This window comes from Equus asinus, chromosome 20, assembly GCF_041296235.1.
Source record: "Equus asinus isolate D_3611 breed Donkey chromosome 20, EquAss-T2T_v2, whole genome shotgun sequence".
In the NCBI taxonomy this organism is placed as follows: Eukaryota; Metazoa; Chordata; class Mammalia; order Perissodactyla; family Equidae; genus Equus; species Equus asinus.
In genome coordinates, this window is record NC_091809.1 from 46,052,508 (window position 1) to 46,074,238 (window position 21,731).

Consider the following 21,731-nt stretch of genomic DNA (forward strand, 5'->3'; position numbering starts at 1 on the left):
TGTACTGGGGCTTTTGGGGGAAAAAGAAGAAAAAAGGAGGAAGATTGACAACAGATGTTAGCTTAGGGGAAATCTTCCCCTGCCAAAAAAAAAAAAAATCACATGAGAATGACCCAGAATTTTCTTTGGCCATAAAAGAATTATTGGGACAACTGGTCAAACCTAAACAAGGTCTACAGATTAGATAACAGTAATGTACCAATGTTAATTTTTATTATACTTTAAGTTATATAGGAGAATTTTGATAATTAACTGTGGTTATATAAGATAATGTCCTTGGTTTTAGGAAATACACTCTAAAATATTTAGAGATAAAAGGGCATATATCTGCAACTTTCTCTAAAATTTTTAGAAAAAAGTGTGTCTCCATATAAGATGTGCATCTACTTTATTTCTTATTTTGTAAAATACATACACAGAGAGAAAAGGATAAAGCAAATAAAAACATATTAACATTTGGAGAATCTGGGTGAAGAGCATACGGGGATTCTTTGTACTACTCATAACTTCTCTGTAAATCTGAAATCACGTCAACATAAAAAGTTTCTAAATATGCGAATGGAGGGAGATTTCCAGCACCAGTTATGCTTCAAGAGTGCGATGCAGGCAGTGGGCTATTCACTCTCTAAATCCGTTTTCAGGAATCCTGTGGAATTGCTGTGCACAAATACACACTCTAAATTAGAACAATTATACTCTGGAAAAAACTCCTGTTTTCTCATTAAGCTGAAGGACTGGTGCTACAGAAGTAAGTTATTCCTAGGGTAGCACATGTGTGGATGCAAAGCCTTAGATTATGTAGGAAAAGAGACACAGTAGACCCCTGGCACTTGCAGAATGACTACTGTTAGTCGCAATGACATTTAAAGGAACCCCAGCACTTAGAATATATTGTTTGTAACAGGCACTAAGAAAATATGTGCTTCATCAATGAACATTAGGCAGTAACTTGGAATTTCGCTAATGCACAATTTAAAATAGCAAGTGGGCAGGATTGACTGTCTTAGCTGGTTGCGTGAGTCTCATTGATCGCTCAACATCTAGATTACAACCTGGCTTCAGACTTTCTTCATGACCTTGGAATCCATATGTGATAAATAATAAGCCAAGGAGGAGTTCAGGAATTGAGAAGTGTATGAATGACAAACTACTACTTCCTATTTAAAATTGTGCTACTTTTTTTCTTTCTTACTGTAAAGGTGGAACATACTCACTGCAAAAAACTCAAAAGGATAAAGAAAAATAAAGAGAAAACAAAACTCACCCATTATCCAACCACACTCTTAACATTTTGGAATAAATCCTTCCAGAATTCTTTCCACATATATATATTTAAAACATTTTTCCAAACCAAAAATGGGATCATGCTTTACATACCATGTAGTAACTTGTTGTTGTTACTCAGTGATACGCCACAGACATCTTTCCATGTCACTATCAATCGATATTATCATTTTTAGGGCTTCATATCTGCCATGTTTTTGCAAGTCCTATAATTACTTTAACTAAGGCCCCCCACTCCTTATTGACAGTCTTTTGGGTTGTTTCCAATTTTTTATCATCATAAACAGTACTGAAATAAACCCTTCTGTTTATTATATATATACATATCCATACATGTATAGAAGGGTTTATTATAGATACGTATTACGTACACACATATATATACAGTACATATACATATTTGCTGATTTATCTGATTATATCCTTAAGATAAATGCCTGGAGTACAGTTGCTGGGGATAAATACATATTTCCAAACAATGCTCTCAAAAAGACAGACTGTAACCAATTTAGATTTCCATTAACAGCAAGTCCCCATTTGCACTTGATCCTTTTTATCATGCTTTAATTTCCAGGTTTTGGTCATTGGAAGGCTAATGCCCCACTCCCATCATGATTTTATTTCTCATTTTGTGAATTATATATTCCTGTCCTTAGCCTATTTTTTTTTACTGTTATTCCTCTTTCTTATTAATTGCTAAGAGCTCGTTATAGACAAGCAGGTTTTGGTATTCAATATAAAACAACCATCAACAGTACCTCTTTTTCTAGAAGAACACTCTATCATTTTTGCCATGTTTGGACATTGAGCAGAAAAATCAGAACTCTAATAGAGTGAACTTAAGACATGACACTATAAGGTTTCCCACACTCAACAACTTTGCTACACTAATAAGAAGCGGATTCCTTCCTGAAATCTCCAAAAAACTTCAAAAACATTTCATTAGCTGGTTTAAACAGCGATAGTACCTACTAGACTCCAACAAAAGAGAATATAATGATTACTTTCATCACCGCAAAATAATCTGCATTATACTTCCTGGGGTACCAAGAAAGCAGGACATCTCACCTCGACATGCCCACTGCTGGCACAGAGAAAGCAAACCACCCTGGGTGTTATAGGAACGGAGGTCAGGATCCCCAGGCCACCCATCTCCCACACATTTTCTGCTTCACAATCCTCCTGTGGGGAGAGAGAGAGACCATTCATCAAAGTGTTACAATGACACAACTTTGGATTGAAAATAAGGATGAAAAGCATAGAGTGACACCAGAATGTCAAGCACACTTCAGTTCAGTGAGTTCAAAAATAACTCTTGCTTTAAAAATTTTAATCTCAGATAAACTGTTACAAGGCTCACCTATTGGTTCAATTCATGTAAACTATAATGCAAAGAGACACCAGGATTGAATTTCTCTTAGAGTTTGCTAATTCAAGCAATCATCAGGGTTTGAGAATTCCCATGTGAAAGATTTATTCCCTCAGATACTGTTCTCACCTAAATGCACTTTATTGCCCAGGAGGCGTAGGAGCATTTCAATGCCTATGTTCTTCAATCAGTTCACAGCGACCTCACCAACACTGACCAAAGTTCCCATGCTCTTGAACTCACTTGCTAACGACAGTTCTTATTCATTCCCCCACCCGCTGCTGAATTTCCTCTCTTTTAACACCTTTGGTAACATCATCTTCTTGATTTAAAGTGCATGACGCTCAATATACTACGTGGTCACTAACACTTTTACCTTGAAGTCCACTCTGATCCTGTGGACTCCATCTGCTGGGACTTTTTGCTTAGAACTATTGCCATTGGAGAGAGTGCTGAGGATGTTCAAAGTGCCTGCGTTCTCCTGCTTATTGACTGGAGGTGGTTTTTCCTGCGGAGATAGAAGATGGATAAAAAGCAAAACCACACCCTATTTGCCTTCACTTTTGCAACAGACAACAATGCAAATGGCATCTCTTATTAATGGAGCTGGAAAACATGCTTCCATCATAAGTATCCTATAGAAACGGACAAGTAATCTTCAGAAGATTTTTCTTCCCCATTGTGGCATTTTATTTGCACACACATATTATGTCCCTAGAAAAAGAATACCAGGATTTTCCCTCCTACGCGTTTTTGTCTTGCTTCTTTGAAGTCCACGATGCCAGCTGAGGCTGTGAGTACAAGAAAACCAAACTGACAGGAGGGGGGCAGGTTGTTCTGCCATTTTTCTAGATCTCTGAGTTGCACAGCAAATCTGGGCTTCATCACTCCACACTTAACTCGCCTATTAGGTTTACAACATTTTCCCAGCTCTGTGATCATCAACGATTTCAAATTTGCCAGTGGAACCACACTTCATCACTACAGTTAGAAAGCAGAGACGATGACCCTGGAGCTCCGCCTAATAAGAACCTGGAATTTGCCTCTCTTTGCAGCATTGTTGATGCTCTTGAGAGCATCAGCCAGGATGTCTGTGCACAACATTATGGTGGCACGGAGAGATGGCAGAAAGAGCCAGAAGATTCTTAAAGATCTCTCTCTCCTCACATAATAAAAATAGTGGACACAGGGAAGGGTGATTGTTATAGATAAATGTTGCGAAAGGACGTTGAGGGCAAAAACAATTAAGCTAAGCAGGCTGCAGCATGAGCAGAAGCATGTAGAGCCACAAAGAAGGGAAAAACAACATGGGGAAAGAGACAAAAAAAAGAAATGAGCTAAAGCCTAAACCTGAAGTTTGCCAATTTTAAGAAATTCCACTGCCGTCTACACAGAAGCAGACCCTCAGCCTCATTCACTATATCGCGTCCACGCCAAGGACAGGCCATTTCCCTACAGTACACACGCATCCCTGAGAAACGCAGAGAAACAAACCTCTCCTCACCTTTTCTTTTGGTTTTTGTTTTACAGGAATACTTGGGCGAGGAGCCACTTTTTTCTGCTTGCTCTGCTCTGGACCTAAAGAATTCAAAATAAATTGCAGTCAGATGCTACTAAACTTACACGTAACGCTAAACAGCAATGACTACTTCAGGACTGATCGGCCTGTGAAGAAAGGGGCATTAGAAAAAATAAAAAACTATTTAAACTCTAGGCTTTAAATTAAGACAATATCTCCAACTTAACTGGTTTTTTGCTTCTATCATCTTTATTAGTATATAATGGTTAAAAGGGAGCTAATTTTCTTGAACCAAAGACTTAAAAATACACATTTCAGGTTTCCAAAGGCCGTTTAAGGCATCAGTGTTCTTTGCTGGGATTTCTGGTGTCGCAGTCCCTTCTTGCCTTCCCCACTCACCTGCCTCTGGTGGTGGAGGCTGCTTTTTCTTGGGCTCACTAGGAGTGGTCTTGGGAACTTCTTTCCTCGGTGGTGCTGTGCTGGGTGGCTGTGGGGGGATGACCGGTGCTGGCTGGGAAACCTGTTTGCCAGACTTCCTGGCAGTGGGAGTGGTAACTTGTTTGGGTTCAGGTCCTGGGGCAGAGGCATTCCCTTCTTCGCTCTTGTCTTCGACGGGCTTTCGTGCAGGTTCATTGTTGCTTTTCTTGGGGGCAGGATCCTCTCTCGCTGAAGGGGTAGGTTTCTGACTAGAGTCCACCAGGTTCTTCACAACACTGCTTTCTTTATTCTCTTTCTTTTCACTGGTCTTAGACTTTTTCTCTTTCTTTTTCACAGCTAGGGGAAAAAAAACACCAAGGTTATTTATCTATAAGTGAGAAAAACTTTATTTAAAATAAAGGTATAGGAATGTAACATAATCTTAGTCTCAGTTTCCTGCAGCTAAAGTTGACACTGAAAGGCTCAAGGAAGTTAATGCCAAGTTGGTCAGGTGAAGGACGTGTACTTCTACTGCTCTAGGAAACGGAACTGACTATAATTTTTATATCAAATTAAAGTTTTTTATTACAGAAAATTTCTAACATTCTCCAAAGTAAAGAGAATAGTAAAAGGAATCCCGTGTGTCTGTCACCCAGCGTCAACAACCGTTAGCTCCCTGGAAAAGAGCAGTAATTTTTTTTAAAACTGGCACTTTCTTAACCCAGGTGCACACAGCTCTATGGCGGTGAGGCGGGAGGTGTCTGGGGGAAGAGCTTTTCACAACACTACCTTTCGCTTGCTTCTGCAGGTAGGCTTTGGAAGGCATCCACTGCAAATTCTGACATTTCCTCATCCTAGGATAACAAGGGACACCAGAAAGTAAACTACATTTAGAAGAGAAGCAGTTGAAACAAGTGCTAATTTGTCTGCAAGAATCAGTGAACCTTTACTCAGGTTTACTTTGAGAGTTGAAAAACGGACTGCTTGTTACTCAGATTAAATCTGAGCCTTTGACTCCTTCGATCAGCAATTTTACCTCCCTGTAGGATCTACAAGGAGCAAATATCAAATTATTTTTGAAACGGGACTCAAATTTCTTGTAACCCAGCACTGACTAGCACCACACTCAAAATGATCCGTCGATATTTCTTGTAGTCAAATCAGTTCTGCTCCCTTACAAGATTAATATTCACATGATAATGTGAATACAAAATGGTCTAAAATTACCTAACAAGTCCTTTGTCTCCCACTACAATGCTGCAGGTCTATCTCAGGGCTTTGATTTATATTTCACTGCTCAATTTAATGAAACCCAAACTTGATTTGAAGTCTATAATTGAACTGAATCCATTTCAACCCCTAAATTTAGTGCCATCATGTACCTTTTTTGCTGATCTGTGAATTGTCTCACTTCTTTCCACTAATGAGACTCAGACAAGATTCTTGCTTAAGGCCAAACTAAACAAAAGCACAAAACTACTTATAGCCTTCTAAAAACTGTCTGCCCTGAAGTAATACAGCATTTCTCCCAACTATGTTTTACATAAATCACTTTCATTCAGCAAACATCTATGGATAATATCTATTCCTTGCACCAGGCACTTTATGAGATGCTCAACCAGCAGTTTCTGTTTGTGCAACTCTCTTGATCCATTTTAAACAAATTATCCCTGAGGGTAGAAAATGCAGCCACAAACTGACCAAAAAAAGGGAGAAAGGTAGAGTGATCAAAACTTCCGTATCAAAAATTCCATATGCATGAAAATATTCTGAGAGTCAGAGAGCAAAGAGACTTACAAGATATAACCAATATTTCTTGAATACCATAAAGATAAAGATAATTTCAGTTGACCTAATAAATATTACACCTAAATTTGTCGGTTTATAAGTAAAAACACTCCAGAGCTGTACTCAAATGGTAGCCACTAGGCACTTGTGGCTATTTAAATTTAAATTAATAATAAATGAAATAAATTTCATTCCATTCACACTATTTCTATTCTACTCAGTCACACTAACCACATTTCAAGTGCTCAACAGCCACCTTTGGCTAATGGCTGCCATATTGAACATACTGAACTGACACAGAAATTTCCACCATTGCAGAACATTCCTTTCGAAGAACTGCCCCGGAGTATTTCTTATTTAAGCACAGCCCAAACCTAGCCACATCACAAAACCCAACTCTGCAACTGATCTTGCAACTCAAGGAGACTCGTTACAACCACATTCAGTTTTCTGATGCATCTTTGCAACAAACCAGGAATAAGCAACCTCCATGGCTGAGAGGTCAACCCCTCAGAGTAAAACACCCACTCACTTGCAGCACTGCTTCTTTATATTGCGGCCACCAAACTTGGGCTTGTCTAAGCAATTAGTACAAACACCACAGTCCTCAGGCACCTGGCAGCCAGGACACTGCCCACACCGCCTTGACCGCCGTCCTTTCTTGACTGGAGGTTCCTGAGGCGCCTTGTTTCTGGTGACAGGTTTAATTGGTTTGATGGGTGGAGCAAGAGGTTCAGCATCTTCTGAGCCAGCAATTGATGACTTGTCTGTTAAAGAAACGTGTCGTTAGTTCTGAGGGAGCACCTAATTCCTTCTTGGGGTAGAGGGGGAGATTCAAAATCCATTTATATTATTATATATGTTCAAACCTCATTTTAACTGGGACTCCAAAAATGAAATACATTATAATAAAAATATTCATATGCAGAACTCAGAGCCTGTTTTAAATAATCATTTAAATGTTTAAAAATGCCTATAACTTGCAGCTCGATGAGAGCAGAAATCCAAACACTGAAAACAAAACACAGTCTAACCTAAAGACAAGAATATGAATTGAATGCTTCTAAAGATTCTCTAAACCGCTAAATTTTATATGAGCAGTTACTTCACATTTAAGAACTATATGGGGGCCAGCCCCGTGGCCAAGCAGTTAAGTTCGCACGCTCCGCTTCAGTGGCCCAGGGTTTCCCTGGTTCGGATCCTGGGCACAGACATGGCACCACTCGTCGGGCCACACTGAGGCAGCATCCCACACAGGAGAACTAGAAGGACCTACAACTAGAATATACAACTATGTACTCAAGGGCTTTGGGGAGAAGGAGAAAAAAAAGATTGGCAACAGATGTTAGCTCAGGTGCCAATCTTTAAAAAAAAAAAAAAAAGGAACTCTATGGTAAGCATGAGAATGTGCCTCCCAGACCTCCAACCATAGGGGGCACAACTGACCAAGGGCCACAACTGTGCCCTGAAATCCAGCGTACACAGGGGCCACACGCACCACGGGGCTTGTCCCCAACAGTGACTGAGCGTGGCAGGGATAACAAGGTATGCCTGTTCCTGGGAGACACTAGACTCCTCTGATAGTCGGCGTTCACTCAAGAACTCCCTGACAGCCTTGCCAAACTTTCTTACACTGCACGGCCGTCTAGGAAGATTCCACCAATCTTCCTTCCTGCTCTTCTTTACTGGGATTGGACTTGCAGAGCAGTCTGACAGCTCTCCCAGACTGCCCTGGCTCCCTCTGTATTTTCTCTCTTGGGCATTTCCTCTAATAAAATCTTCACACATTGCCATCTGTGTTTTGGAGGACTCAGACTAACACACAATGCTATGAAGAGCCTACTGGGCACCCCCAGAATGATCAGCACACAAATCCAATGTCTGCTCGGACTTCAAGGTTGACATCCCTGACCTACCATCATTCCCCATGGAAGACAAAATCTTTTCTCGTTCCTCCCATGGTAAGGCACTCAGGGTGGGCATGTCATCAGGAAACACAGCTCGTTTTCGGCCAAGGGCAACAGCAGCTCTTCTGCAGACATGTTTAATCCGGGGTCCTCGCACAGAGGTCTCTGAGGAATCACTTTCCTGACCCTGAATATGAGGCGAGCCAAAAACAAACAATAACAACTACACACGTTGAAAACAGAATTAAATAAAGCCAAGGTATAGTTGATTAACTTAGTATAATCTAGAACCAACACACAGAGCTCTAGTTATTCCCAGCTGATAAGCCATATCAATAAATAGGAATCAACTACTTCTCTATCCTAAAATTGGTAGGGGAAAAAAAAAGGCTTCTAATCAAAAAACGAATCAACTAAGCTTCTATTCCCAATTACACTAGTTCTTTAAAATTCCCCTGAACATTCAAGCTGCTAGTCTATATTATCAAAAAGTTCAGTGTGGTGTAAGTAGGGCTTATCTAATGAGACTGTTTCTTATATTTCCCTGACCAACAGAGAAGTAGAGGGAAATAACCTATAAATGGAAATATGGAAGGCCATGGCTCCAGACAGAAATGTCTCACAGGGTGAAGAGCCACTGCTCCTATCGCCACAAAACATCCAAAATGCTGTCGGAAATAAGCCCCCTCATACTCCTGCTAGAACTCTCAACTGGCAGAATTACTAAATGTAAATATGGCCCTAGGCTGAATAACATCAAAAACCTAAGTTTGCGGTCATCTTCACCTAACTTGATATGTTGGTATAAATATCTATCTCCTACATGACAGTTTTTTAAAAGAACCTCAAGATCAGCAGGTTTTCTCAGAGAGTCTAGCTCACTTGGTAAAAAAAACGCTGTTCTTTGTAAAAATCTGTTTGTCATCATTTAACTAACTGAATCCTACAGCTTTTCTGTCCCACTACTTAAGGCTAAGTGCTCCTCATCAGTATTCTGCAAACACCTAGTATCTATTGCTCTGATCACTGCTACTCAGAAGAAGAGAATCTGAGCCCGCCCCCCCTCCCAGTTTTCTATAGTAAAACAATTTGACTACAAAAATGCACCTTCAAAATTAAGTCACAGATTCCATTACACCAAACTCACGGAGTCAAACACCTCGGCGTCTCTGTAACGTGGCCCCAATCTACCTTTCAGTCTGAGTTCACCACTTTCCTACGTGCACCAGTCCAGCCATTCACTGTTCCTCAAATATGTTTTATATTTTTCCATCTCTACCCACACTATTCCCTCTAGTCAAAATGTTCTTCCCCAACATTTTCTACCTATCAAAGTCCTACCAGTCCTTAAGGGACCATTGCAAATGCCACCACCTCCTTGACCCTTTCATTGATTACCATAACTAGATGTAATTGAAAACACTTAGCCTAAAACTTGCTCATAGGAGGGGCCGGATTTGAACAGGCAAGACGGAAAAGAGTACCTGTGCTTTGGGCTGGTCAGTTTGTTTAAGACTCTTACTCTTCTCAATTTTGCAGAGCTGGGCTTTGGCCTTTTTTAGGAGGCTGGCAACCCTCTTGTCAGTCATTGGAAGCTTGTCTGCCTGAGCCAACATGGAGCCTATGGAGGAAGTGGAATGTTTAACAGTGCTAGATGAAGGAGTGGAAAGGCAGAGGGTTTTCTCCTTCTCCAGGGATGGGGCAGTTGGGCCGAGGTCCAAGTTGGTTTTTTCCAGATTTCCTCTCCCTTTCTTTATAAGTATTTTGGTTTTGACAGCTGTCGTATCCCCAAGAGTCACAGAAGCAATATCAGTCCCAGAATCAAGCGATGAAGACTTCTTCCGCCCTGTCGTTTTTTTGGCAGAAGATGAGGTGGCAACATCTTCACCAACAACCTTCTCTTTGGAAACCCTGCCCACAGGATACAAAGCAGAACTACTCTGAATTTCTGATCCCTTTTTCCTTTTCTCTTTCCTTGACTCCCGCTTATTCTCTTTTTCTCTCTCCCGGTCTCTCTCTCTACTCTTGTCCTTCTCCATGCTCTTGTCAGCATCTCGATCTTTGGACAGCTCCTCAGGGGCCTTGTCTTTATTTCTCCCTCGTTCAGTCTGAGAGCCTGAGGTAAACCAGGGGAAGAGAGGAGTAGGACTACTGGATGAAAATGGCTCTGTTGGAGCACTAGTCTGCTTCCTTGGTCTCTGGTTTTTCTCTGCAGATTCCCCAGACTGAGTCAGGGAATGAGAAGGAAAAGTGAAAGTTGGGTTTAAGGCACTAGTGGCAAGAGGACTAACAGAAATGCTTAACGAGGAAGAGACAGAAGACGGCGGGGTGAGAGGTGACAGCTCAGAAGTACTAAGCCTTCCACTTCTTGTCCTCATGGAGTGAGAAGGAGATCTTGGTTCAGATCGAATAGGGCTAAACACTTTTCTTTTCCGTTTTCTGTTAGACACTCCTGAAGAAGATGTTCCAGCAGAAGTTCGATTACTAGGCAAAGTTACAGACTCAAATATTCTAGAGTGAGCCTCACTTGGAGTAAATCTTGGAGCTCTCAGAAGGGGGCTCCTTTTGTGCATATCAAACCTTGTTCCAGAATGGAGTGGTGAAAACAATCGGGCTGAAGCAGCAGTACCAGATGTAGAAAAACCAGACGCGAAGCCAACATCCTCGGGAGTCAGTGGAGGGGGTCGGAAATTATCAAATATTGGTTTGCGAATAAGACCTTCTTTGGCATACTTTGCTGAGGAAAAGTATTGTGGCTCTGACCTAGAATGCTTTAAAGAAGTCCACCTAAACGTCGGTTCCCGCAAAATAGATTTTCGTTTCCCTTGCATGGGAGCAGCAGAAGCAGGCAAAAACGGTGATGCTAAAGGGATTGTTGGAGGCATAAGCCAAGGTGTGTGGTCAGAGATACTGGAGGCTGGCTGCAGCGGTGGGGGCGGGGTCAGCAGAGGTGGAGGTGGAGAGGAAGAGGTCTGCTGCTGGGGGGCACTTTGTAGAGCTGATAACTTTTTAGCTGTTCTAGATCCAAAACTTCTCTCTGACACTGAATACCTTCTGCTTCTCCTGTCATTACCATCATTTTCTGGGGACTGGGAAATAGGCAGTGGAGGACGAACTTCGGGGGTATCGCTCCGCTCTTCAGGAAGTACCTGAATCTCCTCAGAGACCTGAGAGTCTGTGGAGGTATCGACACTGGGGCTACTAGATCGGGAGGAGTCTGAAGACATTTGAGAAGAGTGCTGAGAAGCTGCACTTGATTTTTCAGAAGATCCACAGGACGTGGCACTGAATCTACTATTCGGTGTAGACTCTAGTCGGGCAATTTTAATTGGAGGGTCATAATCCTCATCCTCTATAAACCGCCGAGGGGTCTTAATGATCCGTGAGGAGATGGCACTGACCACAGGCATGATGAACTGTCGAATATTTTTGACCTGCGTCTTCACCTTTCTTCCTTGCAGCTGAGCTGCTTCTTTCTCAATTTTCTTTTGCGCCCCCTTTTTTGCCCTCTGCAAGAGCTGCTTAGCAATTGTTGCATCTGTCCTTTTAGAAGAAGGAATAATCCTAACCGGCTTAATCCTTCGAGGGCTTTGTCTGACTACTGTCTTATCTTCTTTTGTGAGTGGAGGTGTTCCTTCCTTGTCCTTCCGGACCTTCTGGGGCTTTTCCAGTTCGGAGTTAATGAGGAGACCTGAAGGGGTCTTTACCCTTTCTGTCGATGGAGGCCTTCCTCGCCGCCGTACAATTTGTACCCCCTTCCTTCCTAGTTGAAGCTTCCCTGTCTTAAACTTAGACTTGAGAGGAGAGAGTTTACCTGCTCTTAATTTTTTAATCTTTGTGGCTTGCTGAAAGGTAGCAGATGGTGTCCGTTTAATTTTTTTCAGGCTATCTTCTTTGTTTCCCTTTGGTAACTCTGAAATGTCCTTTCCATGTGTTATTTTGATTTTTACTCCAGGGAAGGTGGGAGGTCTTCCTCTCTTCTTTTCTATGCTTTTAGAATCTTTCTTCTTGATCTTATCTCCAGATTTGGTCTCTGATTTACTTAGCGGGGAGAACACAGACGGATCTGAGAGGATAGCTGGATTTCGGTCAGAGCCACTTCGAGGTCTCCCACGAGGTTTTCGAGGACTAGTTTTAACTGTGTATAGAAATTAAACAACGAAGAGCATATATTTAGCTTTGTAGTTTAGGTCTTAACTAAGCTGAATATAATTTAGAACAAGCCATTGTGTACTGCTCTACTTGGGTCTAATGAGTCAACAAAACATCTCAATTGTGCTTAGTTTCTTTTCACCAAAAACTTGCCTCAAAGAAATCAAGGAAATAACATTCCACCTAAAAGAACATTTAACTACTTTTTGGATAGAAAAACTAAGATAATAATAAGAGGTTTTCAACTGAGCAATTAATATACAAATCTGGTTTTCCTACAACTTTAGGTGAGCAAGATTTTTTTCTGAATTCAAAAAAATATGTTAGAAAAAAATCTTTATTACCTTTTCCATATCCTAGCCACCAAGACTAACATTTGAGAACATGGTTACAGTGAGCCATCCCGTCTTTTCAACGCAGAATTTTGGCTTTAATAAATCTGAACAAGGTGCTCTCCAATCAGTAACATACCGATTTCTATAGGAAAAGGCCCCTGGGCAACTCAGCTTCAATCTGTTTTGCCACAGTAAACCAAAAAAGTTTTCTTGAATAGAAAAATATTCATTCATGAGATCTCAGAATAAGATCACTGAACTCAGTGGCATGTGAAGTAATTAGTGGAGGGACAAGATGACATATCCATTAATCTAGTCTCCTACTGCAGGTTCCTGAACTAGTTAGTCCCAAGTTACAAAAAAGATGTAACCTTAATTGATGTCAAGAGCAAATCAACAATTTACTAAATCTGATTTCTTCTATTCTAAATAAAAGGAATTTGCCAATTTATAAATCAGCTCAATCTGCTACTTATCAAGAGACTTAAGAAAACAAAATTGTTTTCTAAAATTCTTTGTATAAACCTGTATTTTCTAAATGTATTAAAAGTTTCCTGGCCTATCATATCTTCTCTTCTCTCCTGACTTTTCAATGTTTTATGACTCAACATTCTTCTGAGACGAAAACATCCCCTAACTGGCACCAAAAGAGATTTAGGCTGTTACGATGAACATTTTAATTTTAGACTATGGAACCAACCTTCTAACAGAACAGAAATCAACAAAGGTCTTATTGTTGAGCTTTCTAAATATAAATGCTTTCCTCACCAATTAACTCCAGAATTCCCTTAATAGATTAAGAATTCACAATTCCACTCTCAATATATACTAATTACAACAAAAGTAATGGACTAGGAGACAGCAGAGAAACTATGTTTTATTTCTTAACTAATGAAGCCTATTTAGCTGGTTTTAAAAAAAAACACCAAGACAATATTCAGGGTAGACTGACAGCCAAGAAAAAATTTAAGAGGAAACCATCAAGAAAGAGTTGTGAATTAACAAAATAAATTCCTACCCAGAAGTACATCACAAGATTCCTCATCATCATGGTAGACTTGAACCTGGCCACTCACAAGGCTTTATTAATTCTGAAAACCTCTTCTATCCAACTTTTAAAAGAAGCTTTTGGTGGACAAGTAGAAAAAGCAGAACAGAGAAGAGCCCAGCTCTGCTGCTAACTTCCATAATCCACAACACAGTCAAAGAATTAAAAAATCAGTTCTAAAGATGCTCATCACGTATTTTCTGGACCTCATTTTGTCATCTATAAATGAAGGGTCAGACCAGATGATCTCTAAAATCACTTTCTGATATGGAGTTTTAAGATTTCATCACGTCTTAATGAGAAGACTCCCTCTCTCTAAAGGCACAGACACTGAGATACAACTGGCTAACTCCTCCCAACTAGAATGGTAATACCATCGTCACCTGAGAGAGGAAAACCTGTCAGCTTAGGTGTTTGAGTTAGATTATATAACATATGATGACTCTGAAACGGAACCCAAATGCTAAAAACACGACAGACTAAGTCAATGTCAAAGAGTAAAAACTCGGCTAACAACATCATATTTAACTAGACTGCCTATCCAGAGAAAATCAAAGCAAACCACAGAAGAAGTCAGAATGGCAGCACAGATGGGGAATGTTTTTTTCATCAAAAGATCCATAGCCCTCTCTTACGCTCAACAGAATTCTGCAAGCCATTAAACGGTATTTCCACTGAGGATCATCTCTCAGGAAACTGCTGTAAGCCTAGAATTTCAAGACATTCTAGATATTTTCTTGGTGAGAACAATGACAAATATTGCTTATAAATGGACACACCCCATATCATTTTTATTTTCTTTATTTTAATACAGCCTTTCAAGGATAAAAGAGTTTCGTACAGTGCCAATATTTTGTTTTTAGTTCTTTGACAACAGTGGACCAAATTTCATCTGTAAAAAACAGTGGCCAAGTTATTCCCAAAGCTATAGGTTCTACAATATAATTCAAAAAACATAAAATCTGAAGATGCTCTTAGTAGGTTATCTTCAATTTACCTACCAGGTTTGCCAATCATTCCATGGAAATCTCCCCCCCATGCCTCAGGTGGTTCCCAAAGAGAAGCATAACAAAGAATAAACCAAAAGTGGCCTGACAGAAAGGAGTCCCATATAGAGCTCTAGTTCATAAGCCATTTCCTACTTAGTGTGAGGGAAACTGAAGGATGCACCAAAAAACCCAAGTATTTAAGACCATCTTTTACATGCAAAGAAGGCAAGGGGAAGCCACAGTCTCTTAACAAGCAAAACTCAAAGGCACCATGCGCTTCATTGGCCATACCTGAAGGAGACCTTGTGGGACTTCGTACTCTGACTTCTTCATCTGAGCCAAAACCTAAGAACTGCTCATCCTACAACAAAGGAAAATTATTTTAAAATCAGAAACAAAAATGTATGTGAACATACCCCCAAGAAATGCCCAGAGGAGACACAAATGAATTTGGAAAATTAGCCTCTATATATTACTCAGCATCATTCATAGGCTATTAAAAAATAACTCATATTGAAATAAATGGACCCAGCCAGACAGCTTCATTACAGACAAATAGGAGCTGTGTAGTAATTGAACAATGCATTGAAATGTCATCTTTGGTGCATAGTACACAGGGGATAGTCCTAAATTTCAAACTACAGATACAGCCCAAAACAATTAAAGAACAACTTTAATTCAAGTAAGAAAATCAGTACAATGGCAGAAATATACAGCCCCAATAAAACAAACACATCTTTCAACAAGTAGTTAAGTCTACAGACACATAAGGAATAACATAAACAGTATCATAATCTCCTGACTACTAAATATTAATAGAGACTGAAATTGCCATAATCGTCAGTTCCTTAACTCAGGAACTGACAGTTAGATGTGATGTCTGTACATTTGAGATCCAAAGATTCTCAACATGCATTTTATGGCATCATTTTAAAATGCCCTGTGATAAGAGACTTAATGGTGGGCAGCAGCATTGGTGAAAGGGATCACGAACTGACCACAGATAGGGTGAAACGCATTCAAGAATAACTTAAGGAAGCATCTTATTTTCAGGTTATACTAGAAGAAGGCAAAAAGCAAAAATTTCTCCTTACCTCTAAACTTTTAACCTGCCCTTTAAAAAATACTAAGGATTTAACCTCTCTTGGACAAGTTCTCAAGAAAGATGGTCTATTCAAACAAACTGATTAACAGAAATTCATTGATTCAGAGACTGAGTTCTTTCCAGAAAGAGACAAGAGACAGAATTTCAAATTCCAGAAACAAAATCCACATAAAACGAGAATACAATACGAAATGAAACACACGTTTTCTTGAACCTACGATTTATACTGATAAGCCCCAAACTAAGTTCCAACAATCACACCCCACTAAATTTTCCTCTCAAGAGCAAAGACCACATGTATGTGGACAGCATCTGTGGGTCTTCTGAAGAGTTGTTTTCCTGGTGAGCTTAAAGCTCGAGTCAGGTGCTAATCTGTTTCACCACTTATTAACCAGGAATATATGAAAATATGCACCCAAGCTTTGAGACACATTAGCAGGTTCAGCTCTTAAATTTAAACGTTTTTGAGGAGCAAAATATTTGAGGCCAAGACTCTGCATACTATGCAAGTGAGGGGCAATTCTTATTAGAATCTAAAAAGGTTTTTGCTCTGAGATTGCTAAAATTATTAAAGTATTTAACTAAGAAAAAAACGGACATTATCCCCTTCAAAGAGATTTGTTTGAAAAGTATCATAATTCTAAGAATGTGTTAAACCTAAATTTAAGGAATACATACATCGAGTACTTTTCCTACAGTCTCTTCTTTCACCGTTAAATAAAATTTAAAGTAAGTTCTTATTATTAACATCATTTGTGAAAAAGAAAAAATCTATCTCTTCATCTTAAAACAACTTAGAACAACCTTAGACATGTGGGGCTTAACCCTAAATAAATTTCTGGAATAATTTTCAGGGTTTACACATGTAAGCTACAACATTACAAAAAAACACCCAACTTATCCAAAACTCTTAGCACAATAACGGAAATTCCATATTGTTAAATTTTTGTGTGTGTGTGAGGAAGATTAGCCCTGAGTTCACTGCTGCCAATCCTCCTCTTTTTTCCAAGGAAGACTGGCCTGAGCTAACATCCATGCCCATCTTCCTCTACTTTCCATGTGGGACGCCTGCCACAGCATGGCATGCCAAGTGGTGCCGTGTCCGCACCCAGGATCCCAACCAGCGACCCCTGGGCCGCTGAAGCCGAACGTGCGCACTTAACTGCTGCACCACCGGGCCGGCCCCGTAGTATTGTTAAATTTTTAAATGTACTTTTGGGCAGAAAAAAAGATATTTAAAATAGTAACCCTAAAATGAACTTTGAGAAAAAAGCAGACAAATAAAATAGGCCATGGTAAACTGCCTCAAATGCTGTAAAAAAAAAATCAAAAGACAAAACAACTACAGTGTCTTAGAATTTTAGTGGGGATCAGTCCAATTCTCTCATTTGTTGGCACATGACATCATTGAAAAAAGCAAAGGACTTGCCTGGGGTGTCAGTTCTAGCACTTGCAGGCTACGTGATATTAGATAAGTCACTATTTTTATATCTCCAATTCGTTATTTATTGGAGTGTTTTAGGAGTAAGTGAAATAATACATGTAAATTTTGTAATTTATGTAAAATCACTCAGAAAACTATAGGGCAACATCCATATTGTAGTTCTTATCATTGATGTGGTTTTAGAAACTGAAGCTCTGAGGGGCCAAATGACTTGCCCAAGGTCACACAGTTAGTTATAAAGAACTTCCTCCCACAATAGTTACAATTTAAAACTATAAGGAAATATTTAAAGGAATCAAATAAATCATCTACAGTACAAAATCTGCTACTCTTTCAGCTACTATTAAAGTAACACGATGCCATTTTCAGAGCCTTAAATTTTCTGATTTAATTCATTCTTTTCCTGCATTACCTTCATGGAACAACCTGGTAATCTATGCATTTCACAAAGACATCTGGGGATTTCCCAACACTTACCAGGGGACTACACTGCTAAATGCATGATTTTCATGCTCCAAGTGCTGCAGTGAGAGACAGTTCTAGCAACTATACATACAATAACCAAGTAATGAAAGATTATTAATCTTCAAAAGAAATATAAGAAATCCACGTTGCTAGGTTCATTATCAGCAACCTTAACGAGTCACTCTTCTGTATTTCAGACTTTCACAAAATGTAACTATATAAGCCCAACTGCAGTGTGCTCCAAAACAGAGTACTACTGAGTGTCAAACAGCAATTTAACTAACTCTGCCAACGTTTACAGTTTGCAAGTACTTTCCAAAATGACAGAGAGCATTAACTCTTTCCTTATGATCTTGTAGGTGGAATGAGAAAGAGTAGTCAATAGAGACAATACTTCCCTCCAAGAACTTTCTTTTCACTTGAAAAACAGGTTGACTTCCTGAACCATGCTTAAAAAAATAAGTACCCATTGTTTAAATAATCCAGACAGTTTAGCCAAAAACAAAAGCCATCATTGTTATGTTAAAAAACTTGGCTTCTAACTCTGAACTTCCGATTCCATGTAAGGGCCCTAAAAGATTCTAAGGAAAGCCAAGTCGAGAACGCACAGGGAAAGAGATGCTGCAAGAGGGGCTGCAATTGAAGTCCTTCTTGCCTCTCATCCGGCTCCCATCATCCTGTTTAAACCCGTGGGCTTCCTGAAAGTGTAGTAATCAAGGTAATCGTATTGGCTTCCCAACAATTTAGACTTGTCTAGAAATCAAAGGCTAAGACAAAATGTCTACAAACAAGACAACAAAAGGAGCTGCAATTAAATCCATGTCTGGCACCGTGGCCTCATAAGCCTGGACAGCCCTGAAGAGAGAGGGTACAGGAGACACCACACGACACATGACCAAGTCTTCCTGGGAACTGGGCCCAAAAAGCCATTCATCACACATACTTTTCCTTTCACTGTGGCTTTCTCCGACGCGCACAGATTCCAAGACAGGGTACAGGCAAGAGCCATCAAACCTACTCCTTCCGGACAATGTCGTCTTTGGAGACTAAGTCGCCAAGATTTTAACACTTTCTTACCCCCAAAGATAGAAAAATATCCTTGTCAGGTTGAGCACTTTAAAATACTGTTAAATCACATTTAGCTCCCAGTGACTAAGAATGCAATGAAGCTATCTAATGTCACTTCCTAAGTGACATCTAATTGTAGAAATAATAAATGTGTACAATTTCTTTCTCTACCCTTATCTCTAGGGTAACCAGTTATTTGAGAACTTCCAAGCATACCTTTACTAGTAAATTCTATTTTACTCATAAATATCTTAACATTTGAAGATTTTTATTTTAATGGCAGAATTTTAGTTCTTTAGTGGCTGGTTTGTAAGTATTTGTAAGTGATGAAGCAATAGGCATAGTTTTTCCACAAGAGAACCTAAGTGAATCCAAGATAAGTATTACAGATAATAATGTTTACATACAAAACATAATAATGAAGACATTTTAGAAAAATACATGAAATTCTGTGTTTCAAGGAATTATGTACTACTAGGACCACTTATCAAACAAAGCACTATTTCTTTTACTTATTCATTCATTCAAAAACCACTTCTATGCTATCTGTTCCAGAAGCAAAGAAGAGTAAGACATAATTCCTGCTCCCAAGAAGCATCTAAGGCAGACAGGCCAGGTGCACAGTTTCAGCCTTCCTTTCAAAAACCAGTCGCATTAAAATGTTAGTGAAGGATCAAATGTTCTGTATTTCATGTTCTGGAGTAAAATAGTTGCTTAAAATCTTGGAATAGTTCACACTCTTCTTATATTAGTATTTGGTTCATGGAGAAATAGTCAACAAATTTCAAAATTCTTCCAAAGGATGGCAATGTCTATCTCCATCCCTCAGTATTATAACTAGGCACAACTCCAGCGTTAGAAACCAGAGAGAGTTTAGGTAATCAAGACCTAAAGCATCTGCAGTGATTAGAGGAGACACAGTTCCTAGTGATATCAGTGATCTGATAAACCTGCAACTGATGGGCCTCAATGTCATTTCCCCACTACCCTCAAATAAAATACATAACAGGCTTTAGTTCCTCCCTTAAAGTCCTCCCAGTGTACCACAGTCAGAGCAAAAATCACTCACTTGGAGTTCTTCACCTCCCAGGCTAAGAGGGGGCTCCAAAACTACTTTGCAAACTCTTCTATTAAACGAGCTCAGCCAGCTCTGGCCTCAGATGAACAGGCTTAGGGTGACCCTGCTCACACCCTTCCCCTCCCCCGTCCAGCAAGAAACCCCTCAGCGGTAGGCATCTCAAACACGCCCTCCAGCAACCATTTCTTAGCATTCTTCTGTCTCCAAAATGCTTAGTTCTACGAGTCTGAAAAATCAAATTTCTTAAACTACAAAGGTTTATTGATGAATCAATTGAAAATAACACCAATAACCACAGACAGTATCAAAATCACCCTGATATTCTAATTGTTTGAAATTCTGTTTTGAAGGTTTCTAATTTTTGGTACCATCAAATATGGTTCCATCATATGAGGAGGCCACAAGAGAACAAAGAAAATTACTAAGAACAACTAAAGAAGATGAAGAAACATCGAAGAGGCATATTGAGCATCTCAGCAGCTCTAGTAAAAATAGAGTAACACTTCTCCTTTGGGAATTTATTCCAGTTAGATATCACTTCTGCTGGCACATTTCCCTCTGTGTCTACTGCTACAAGCTCTAAAATACCAAGGTCTTGATGCTGCATTTTAAAGACATGCACACATAATTACCACTGTTTAATTAGCATAAGGGATTTAGAAATGTGTTTACGTGTTTGTCTCCTTCTCTAGAGTGTTCACTCTTTGAGGATAGTGACAGTTTACTTTTTTTTTTTTGAGGAAGATTAGCCCTGAGCTAACATCTGCTGCCAATCCTCCTCTTTTGCTGAGGAAATGCTGGCCCTGGGCTAACATCCATGCCCATCTTCCTGTATTTTATATGTGGGACACCTACCACAGCATGGCTTGCCAGGCGGTGCCATGTCCACACCCGGGATCCGAACTGGCGAACCCCGGGCCACCGAAGTGGAACATGAGAACTTAACCACTGCGCCACCGGGCGGGCCCCCTACTTATTATTTTTGTATTCCTAGTACCTGGCACACATGTGGCATTCAATAAATGTTTGTATAATGAAAATAAAGGAAATGTAATACAATAACTGTTTAAAAACATTAAGTACCTACTTTGGCAATAGCACTGTAGAAAATACTGGTGGACTCCAAAGAATTAGGCAACATGATTCTTACTTTTAAGAATGCATAGGGAGAATGTCCTCAGGCTGGTAGGACAGACTAAACCAACTCAATTACTCATTCAAATAGACGTGAGCCCATTTCTGCGTTAAGGGCTGTAGACAGAGATAAAAGACAGCTTCTGCCTTCAAGGACTTGCTAGTCTGTCAAGAGCGGATGATTAAGTTAAGGGAATACAGTGTGTTGCCTGCTATGCTAGAGGAATAAACGTGGAAGCAGAGCAGAAGGCGACTCACCCAGTCAAGGAGAAAGGGTCAGGAAAGTCATTGCAGAAAGGATGACAACTTAATCTAACTTTTGAAGGGCGATAACTCAGGGTGAGGGGGAGACAGTGCCGGCAGAGAGAATAATACATACAAAAGCGCAGAGGTACAAAAGAGCATGGCCTGGAGTGAAATCACAAACAGTCCAGTATGGCCCAGGCCCTAGCTGATGTGGGAAAGGGGGCTAAGACATGAGGGGAAAAGGCAGAGGCAGATCACGAAATGTCTTAAATGCCTTCAGGAGTTTGAAGTTTATCCTCAAGGAAGTGTGGGCCTCATCCTGAAGACTACAGCTCGTCAGTGATACTTTCAGGCAGGAGAGAAGCATGACTGGATTTATATTT

The 21,731-nt window shown here is 39.9% G+C and overlaps 1 protein-coding gene and 1 pseudogene across 9 annotated transcripts in view; both read right to left on the reverse strand.

Moving 5' to 3' along the window:
* KMT2A (lysine methyltransferase 2A) overlaps window positions 1-21,731 on the reverse strand; it is an 80,636-nt gene that overhangs the window by 40,839 nt on the left and 18,066 nt on the right. For all 9 annotated transcript variants that reach the window (XM_070490147.1, XM_070490150.1, XM_070490144.1 and 6 more), the window contains 9 exons: window positions 15,100-15,169; window positions 9,769-12,422; window positions 8,294-8,471; window positions 6,910-7,144; window positions 5,379-5,443; window positions 4,572-4,946; window positions 4,158-4,231; window positions 3,030-3,161; window positions 2,353-2,466 (listed from right to left, as the gene is read on the reverse strand). In XM_070490147.1, the coding sequence (XP_070346248.1) occupies window positions 2,353-2,466; window positions 3,030-3,161; window positions 4,158-4,231; window positions 4,572-4,946; window positions 5,379-5,443; window positions 6,910-7,144; window positions 8,294-8,471; window positions 9,769-12,422; window positions 15,100-15,169 (3,897 nt within the window). The remainder of the gene's footprint in view (window positions 1-2,352; window positions 2,467-3,029; window positions 3,162-4,157; window positions 4,232-4,571; window positions 4,947-5,378; window positions 5,444-6,909; window positions 7,145-8,293; window positions 8,472-9,768; window positions 12,423-15,099; window positions 15,170-21,731) is intronic.
* LOC106840283 (small ribosomal subunit protein uS8-like) lies at window positions 3,230-3,984 on the reverse strand (annotated as a pseudogene).